The sequence below is a fragment of the Phaseolus vulgaris genome, unplaced genomic scaffold, assembly GCF_000499845.2.
Source record: "Phaseolus vulgaris cultivar G19833 unplaced genomic scaffold, P. vulgaris v2.0 scaffold_44, whole genome shotgun sequence".
Lineage (NCBI taxonomy): Eukaryota > Viridiplantae > Streptophyta > Magnoliopsida > Fabales > Fabaceae > Phaseolus > Phaseolus vulgaris.
The window spans coordinates 169613-178113 of record NW_027174107.1 but is presented as its reverse complement, the minus strand read 5'-3'; the positions used below and the strand labels follow the sequence as shown (position 1 = coordinate 178113).

General features: G+C 26.9%; 1 protein-coding gene across 1 annotated transcript; it reads right to left on the bottom strand.

Annotated features, from left to right (window-relative positions):
* Positions 1 to 2070: 2070 nt before the first annotated feature.
* Positions 2071 to 4837, bottom strand: LOC137817402 (cyclin-dependent kinase inhibitor 4-like). Its single transcript, XM_068620694.1, has 3 exons — positions 4253 to 4837; positions 2656 to 2859; positions 2071 to 2551 (listed from the first exon to the last, which is right to left on the bottom strand). The coding sequence occupies exons 1-3, from the start codon at positions 4657 to 4659 to the stop codon at positions 2482 to 2484; spliced, it is 681 nt and encodes a 226-aa protein (XP_068476795.1). The 5' UTR covers positions 4660 to 4837; the 3' UTR covers positions 2071 to 2481.
* Positions 4838 to 8501: the final 3664 nt, after the last annotated feature.

The following is an 8501-nucleotide window of genomic DNA, read 5'->3' as shown; positions in this document are numbered from 1 at the left end:
GATAAATGTGAAGTTGTTGAAAATAATATATTAATTAACTTTTGTACTTTATTTTATTTTATACATGTTATTGTAGTTATACTTTGAATAATAGGAATAGGACTAAGACAATAAAAAAAAAGAGAAAATAAATAATCCAAGAACACAATAACTTAATATGCTTTCATAAATAATATATATATATATATATTTATTTATTTATTTATGAGTGCACCACGAAGTATTTGATTTTAGCGTATTTAAAAGTTTTATGATACGTTATTTATATAATAACATGAAGTGTAATATCCTTCAGTATTATATAACGTGAGACTAAAACTAAACTCCAGAATACTAAGATATTTTTATTTAAATTAAAATTATCAGAGTTAAAAAAACTATTTATATTTAAATATATGTTTTTGATTTATTTTCATTATTTTTACTCATAAGAGTAGAAGAAAATTTTATTGATAATTCTCAACAACTATAATTTTATATATACTAATTAGTAGCACACAGCATCTACCCACCCCTCTCATTTCATGCTAAAAGAGGGCATTTTTTTCATTTGAATCCAACAGGAAAAACTTCATTTTATGGTTCCTCTCAAATGGATATAGTATAAAAGTGGTATAATATACTCTTAAACTAATTGATAACTATAAAAGGATATAAAATAAAATATTTACGTATGTATTCACAATATATTTTATTTTATAGATAAATTATATTCAATTAAATATAACTTTTAAGCTTCTAACTATTTTAAATTCGTACGGTTTTTATTTAATGATCAAATGTTAATTAAAAATTAGAAATTTACAATGTAACAATTAAAAAGTTAGTATGATATTTAAGTACAAATTTTAGTAAAATGAATTATATCCAGTCCAGGTAATGTAAGGAGTAAAAACGAAACAAACATTGTTTTGGATGTGAATTAGAATGCTAACAAAAACTAACGTATTAACACTAATATTAAATTATAAAGTATAAAGTTAATATAAATGTGTATGTAAAAAAAATAATCGAATCATATAGGCGTAATTTTTATTAATATTACTGCTAATAATTTTATATTAAAAACAATTTTATCAATCCAAACATTAAATTATAATTCTATATCGTCATTATTACTCATATTGAATTTTGTTAAAATTAAATGATAATAATAGTAATAAATCAATCATATTATTCATATCTTTTTAAGAATATATATTTGATCAATTTTGGTATATATAAATTAAGTATCAAATAATTTTATACCAATATAAAATTTTATTAATATGACATGTGAGATAAACTTTTCATTGCAAAAATGGAAGTGAAAACATATATAAGGATAAAAATAAACTGATAATAATAAATTATAAGTTTCCAGCTTAATAATATTTTTAAAAGTACCTAAGAGAAGTTATGAAGTAGTAAATTATTAAAGGAAAGCAAAGTTATAAAAGGGCTGTTTCCATTAAAAAAAAAAAAAAAAAAAGTTGAGTCAGGGAAGTGCCATTTCTAAAGCTAATAATACTAGTTTTCACGTAAACGCAAAATGAAGTTGATTTTTGAGTAAAACTGATGCGAATCCAATCGTGCAAAAAGTAGTAAAATAAATTATAAACGAACTTAAATAACTTATCAAACACGCTCGATTAAAAACTACTGCGACCAAGTGTTTTAATTTACAGAAAAAATTGCTAACACGTTCCAGAAAGTAGTAAAGTGAAGTATGAGCCAGTAAGGCGAATGGTAACTTCAAGATCCATGAGAAAAGATCGAATTATGGTTGGATACTGAATCTGGTCATGCATCATTTTCCAGTTTGCAAATGTCTCCCACAATGTCAGGTTATTAAATGTTATAGAGTCAGTTGTGGTTATACGATAACAGAGAAGACAAAACATTCCATGTTAGCTTTGCCCCCACCACTTTAAGACGATTAAAAGAGTAGCAGATTTTAGCAATATTGCTAAGGGCCACAAGCAAACAGCTAGTGCCATCTAAAAACAAATGAAAGATTCAGTGTCTTGATAGGAAATAAGAGCAATATATTATAGAGGAGAACACGGGTGACAAAGGAAGTGACACAAATTTTTAGGTGGGGGAATCGGGTCTTTATTTCTAAAAGTTTGTTCAAGTTCCATCAGTACAAGTATAGACAAAGATAAAGATAAGTAAAATACAAGAACAAGAGAAAACCTAAGTAAATTCCTGTACCTCATACTGACCTAATTTGACTTATCCCTAATCCTACGCGCTACGGCCCCTTCCCTTGCCCCCTTAAAATGATCTGTTAGACAAAGGACTTTGATTTGTATTGTTGTGTAATCATCACCTCTGTAAAGTTACAGACCATTAGTCTACACAGTTTAAGACCCCTACTTTCTTTACATGTAAATAGAAGGTGATGGAAAAGGGAAATAACGCCACCACCGCTTCAACAAATTCTACCCCTGCTGCTACTTCAAAGATGATGTCTTGATGGAACACTACACTCTCCTTCTAGGGTTTCAACTTCTCCCATTCATAACGCCCGGGGAGTGGCTTCTCATTCACAGGGTCGAAGTTGTACCTGCAATCAACTCCCATTATTAATCAGCTCCTGGGCATGTAACAGACATTGCCATTAACCAATAATAAACAAATAAGAAAAACAATAAAACCGCTAAAGCATACTTCTCAATGAACTTCCTTTGCTGAGCCTCTTCAACTTCAGCAAAGAATTCATCCATTTCGCGTGAAGTTGGGATTTGCCTTCTAGCTGCATGCTCGGTTCTTCGATTAGTTTCAGTTGAGCAAGTAGGCCTGGTAGTTGAACCAGGAGTCCTGACAGTATCAGGGTCCCTTATCAAACTGCAAGGTGTGGATTCCCTAGTGCTTCTACAGCAAATAATAAACGTAAAATTAAACATTGCAAATTCCAATAAATAGCAATTTAACCCAAACTAGTATAGTATATTAGAATCACTAAAAAAATAAAAGCGTTTTAATGGCAAAGAATAAGGTAAAACAAAAACATTATTTCAGGTAAGACTTAGTCAGCCTTAAAACGGTAAAATGATATTGCTCATAAATTCAAGGTTGACCAGCACAACATTTAAAGCCAAAGAACACAGTTTCAAATTCATTGTACATATAACGATTCAGTTATGAGAATATTCAACATAAATAAAATATGCGGGGAGTTTGGAGGAAAAGGGACATTGCGTAATGACTAATCTTTCTTTCCACAGTTTATGGATTGTCCCGTCATTCTTTCAGTTGATAAAAAAGAAAACTGAATTAGAATGGAGTTTTTTTTTCCTCCATCCACACATTGCTGTTATTATTAATATAATAATAAGAATAATAATATACAAAATTAATGGCCCATGACAAGAGAAATCAGTGAAATATTTCAATAGCTAGTTGGTAAAATGTGTAAAAAACATCACATTGATAAAAAAAAAGGAGTGAACTTTCTGACATATTATCAAATATGAACATTTCCTGCCAATAAAACAACATGCGGGGTATAAAAAATGAAGTATTAACGTGGAATATATTTTGTAGACTATTTTCTAACATCTTCAAATTGGAAGCATTTTCAGTGGATACCAAGAGAACATGTAAACTGAAAATGGTCACACGACCTTTCGATATGGGAACGTACATTAAAAGTTTTCTAGGAAGAGAAAACAAAACATATTTCTCCCTTGGAACCCTGAATTGGGGGAAATATCAAAAGATAACAAAGAAAACACTTCCACAACAAAAAATATAGCCAAAAAATTTCACAAAATTTGCACGCATAACTGAAAAAACTGTGAAGCAAATCCTCATACCACAAAAAAGGAACACAACACAACCGTTAAACGAGAAAACAAAATCCCCACATTCAATCATCTTTAGGGCAGATATTCCGGAAAGGAATCGAATTACATTGCGGCGAACAAGGCCATGGAGCTTTATAAATTGCTCAAAAAACGCTCGCCTTTCAAAACACGGTCGACTCAACCGAACAACCCACCATAAAACTAGAGGTAAATGAAAAAAAAAAAAAAAAAACAGTTTCATATTAACGTTTTAGTACTTTGCCCCCCTCACACGCCTTCAAACCAAGACAAATCGCAAAAATAAACAATACCCCCAAAAATAGGGCATTCACAATTTTTTCCTGAAACAAATTGCAAAATGATAACAAAAACAAAACCATGAAAACCGCAAACAGCTTTAATATTCCAGAAATCGAAACCAATTCGAGTTAAATTTGAAAAAGGGAACGAAGACCCACCTCTCTCTACCTTCAAAATCCAAAACATTTTCCCCAAACGACGCCTCCTGGACCTCAGCATTCTCATGCAAAGCACTCTCCTCCTTGTGGCTGCGCGCTGTGAGCGCAGCGTCGTGCTCCAAAGCGATTCCGAGCCTGGCAGATTCAGGGATTGGAGATTTAGGGTTCGGGTGTTTGTTCCGCCTGGGAGAGTGGAGCAAAATCGGAGGCTTCTGGAGGCGACGACTCCGGAGCTGGAGGTAGGAATCGGAGGAGGGAGCTAGTTCAGGCTGAGGGTGTGATTTCTGAAGCGCTAGGGTTTTGGCGCGGGTTCGAACCCCCATGTAGGAGGTGGTGGCGTTGGTGGTGGTGGATTCCACGAGCGCGAGTTCTCCCTTGGGCTTCGCCTTCTTCATGTACTTCCCCATCGGATACTCGACCGCCGCCAAAGCACACCGTGGAACGACGGCGACAGCAGCGGAAAACAACGGCGGAAGCTGAAGGAGAGGGAGAGAGTGGTTTGGTTTGTTTTCCGGTTGTTTTTGTTTTGTTTCGAGTGAGAGAGAAAGGAAATAATGGTGAAAGCCGTGGGAAAAGGAATATGGGAATATTTTTGGTATTTATATTATTATTTTTTGTATTTGTATTTATTATACTTTACTTAATGCTTAATTAACGTTGTGTAGAGTATAAAGTACGCTGAGAAGGATGGGAATACATGATTCCTTTTTTATTTTTATTTTCCGACAAACGTTTATGTCCTATAATAAAATATAAAAAAAAATTAAAAAAAAAAAAATTTATATTTATTTATTTTGTTTTGAATTTTCCAAATTAACAATTTAAGTTTTGGTGTTGATGGTAAGCATAGGCATTATTGGAATTTCGCTTGCACAAGTTGGACTCGCCTTACTCTTTTCTTCTTTTTCAATTATTATTTAATTATTTGAGATAATAGTTTTCACCCAAAAGAGATGTAACTACATTCGATGCTGACTAAAACAATTTCTAAATTTGTTTTAAATATTATTTTATTATTTTAATTATAAAAACATTTTTATTAATACCCTTCAACTCTAATTCGCTTCCACTTAAAATTATTAAACAATGAAATCTAAAAATATTGTTTTAAGCACACAAAAATGACATCAATGGCGATAATAATTCTAGTAATATTACCGTCTTTTTTGTTTTTTTTTTCTCTTTTACATATATATATTTTCAACGTTTTCGTTGTAGAAATCTGATAAAAAAACTGCTATAACTAATCACTTTTTTAGGGTGCCATGACATAAATCTTTTAAACATTTTCCTTTTATATATATAATTTTTCTTAAATGTAAGACAACAAAAGGAGAGCTTCATCAAATTCACTCAATTTTATAATGACATTTAATACTTTTCATTAAATTTACTAATATTAAAAGGAAAATTTAATTACAAATTATAATAAATAAATTTTATTTAGTCTAATAGTGATGATCATGTAAAAAATTAAATAATTTTACACTATTATTTCAAAAAATACAGTTGGATGATAATCAAATATATAATTTTTTGAGCATGATAGAAGAAATAATATTATTTTACTTATATGTATTATCTATACTAATACAGTATAATAATAGAATGTTTTACTTTTTTTTAATAAATATTAAAAAATTAAAGAATTATCGCATCTACAAAATTATCATACATTTAATTTTTATCCAGACATTTAACCAAAAAACTTAATAAGTATAAAATTATATTTATTTTCTTAATCTAGACATTTCATATGGGTATTACAAATTTCAATTTTTTATCTAATATATTTAAAACTATATTAAATTAATTCAATTAACTGTTATCAGATTGTAAAATTCATGATGTTGCTTAGTTTAAATAATAACATGATATGTATATTGAATCTATGTATATCAATTAAATATTTTTGAATTTCTATGATTGTCAAGTAGTTTACATTGGTAATCCTGATATGTATAAATATTTTCATATGCTGATAATTGTACATGGCAAAATAATTAAATTAAAATAGATAGTTAATACTTTTTAAGGGAATTTTATCTTTTATTGCTCAAAAGGCTCATATAAGTTCTTTTTAGATATAGTGGTAGCAATTATCATAAAATATTGTATTACTAATTTGTTTGTATCCAAACAAAACTTAACTCAAAGTTGGGAAATAATTAAGTTTTTATAAACATGTATATCTAATTCAGAAAAAAAAAATGGTGAATCTAAACTTGAATATCGTGTATCAACATCATAATCAAGTTTAATAATCAGTGTGTTACAATTCACATTTTTTCTGATTAAAAAAACTTTTGAAAATTCACTATTAGAAAAATTATGCTTAAATCCAGATGTTTACGATGAATTTATGTGTATAATGATTGGATTATTAGCAATTATCATTTAATGTCCTTTTATCATAATTCAAAATAACATTTAATGAATTTTAATCATATTTATTCATAATTTAAATTAACATTTAATGAACTTTTCATTATTTAAATTTGTATTTGATGAAATCTTATTAAAATGCAAATACATATTAATTTTAGTTTCTATTGTTGCTTCTATATTAAATATATTTTTAATTACTATAAATGTGACTCTAAGTTTTCAATCCTGAGAAAATATGAAGTTCGGATATACTCCTTAAATGATATGTTCATGTCAAACACTAACACTCGTATTAATAAAGTGTTTAATTCAAAAAATATTTGTTAATTCTAATACGATTTTAACACAATTTAAAAAAAAATACAATAATTTTTTAAAAACTCAAACTTATGTATAATTTTTTATTATGATTATAAAAATAAAAATAAATCTTTTTAAACTAGCTATAAGATACATATTTCTGCTAAAAAAACTGAAACATACTTATGCACATAATTATGTAATATATAGATATGTGTTCATGTCCTACATGTTAGAAATTATATGTATCTCCATTTCCCTAATCATATTTTACTAGTGTTTGTGTCACTATCTATGCTACCTAGGGTAATAGGGTGTATTTTTAAATAGTTATTTATTTATCTTTTTAGTCTTTATTATAATTAGCTAAAGAATAAAGAGAAAAATAGTAATAATAATAAAAAAATCAATAATTCTCTTTCAATGCTATATTTTTATTTAAAATGATTATTATGGTTTATTTTTATGACATTAATTTGAATTCCTGTTATATAATTTATCTTTTAATTCATCAGAAGTTTTTTTAAAGACAAAAATAATACATAAATAAATAAAATATAATTTTAAGTATATTAACAAATGTGTAATAAAAAATCCCTACTCATTTATTTTTCTATAGTCAATACAAAACCAATATAAAATAATATTTTCATAATATATAAATAATTTTTTCTACTAATTATTTTACTGTGAAATAAAAATTATATTTAATTATTTATTAAAATAATATTTGTAACAAAAAATATTATTATTATTATTTAATAAAAAAATTATAAAATTACTATTCAAAATGTATTAAAAATAAAAAATAAATATATTACTTAAGTTATGTATAGCCTCAACTATTGAGAGATACTAATATGTAAATAATATATAATTGCATAGCTCTATGTACCAGTCTCTCTCAATAGGTCAGAGTATACATGATTTTAAAAAAATAACACTAATTATCATAATATTTTTAGCACTGCTCATTAACAATAAAAAAAAGTACACAAAAAATGTCAACAATTTAAAAATATAAAATTATTTTTTTATACTACAATAAAAAAAAATATTTAAATTAACTTTTAATGTAATAAAGATTAAAATAATTAAGAAAAAAAGTAACACAGAATTAGAATTTAGGAAAAAATGCATTTATCTATTTTGAGGTTATATTAAATGACAGCTAAAGAAAAGGTTAAACGTGAATAGATGACAATCGCATCTCATAATTTAAAAAGAAACAAATTTCTTATATTTTTACTAAAATGATACGCAAACTCTTTTATATGTCTAGATAAACATTTACATTTAACACTTATTTTCCTTATATTTTTAATTGAATGGATTTTATTATCTTATTTTATTTATAAAAAAGTATTATTTTACTTTTTATTTATAATTTTCTTTTTATATTTTAAATTTTAATTTTTCAATTTTTATTTAAGTATTCTTGATACTATATTTTTAAATAAAATAAAAAAGAGAACCTCACTTTCTTAAAAATATATAAAAAAATATTAATATCATTTGTTAGAAATATAAATAAGATAATTTAAAAAAATGTAAATGTTAT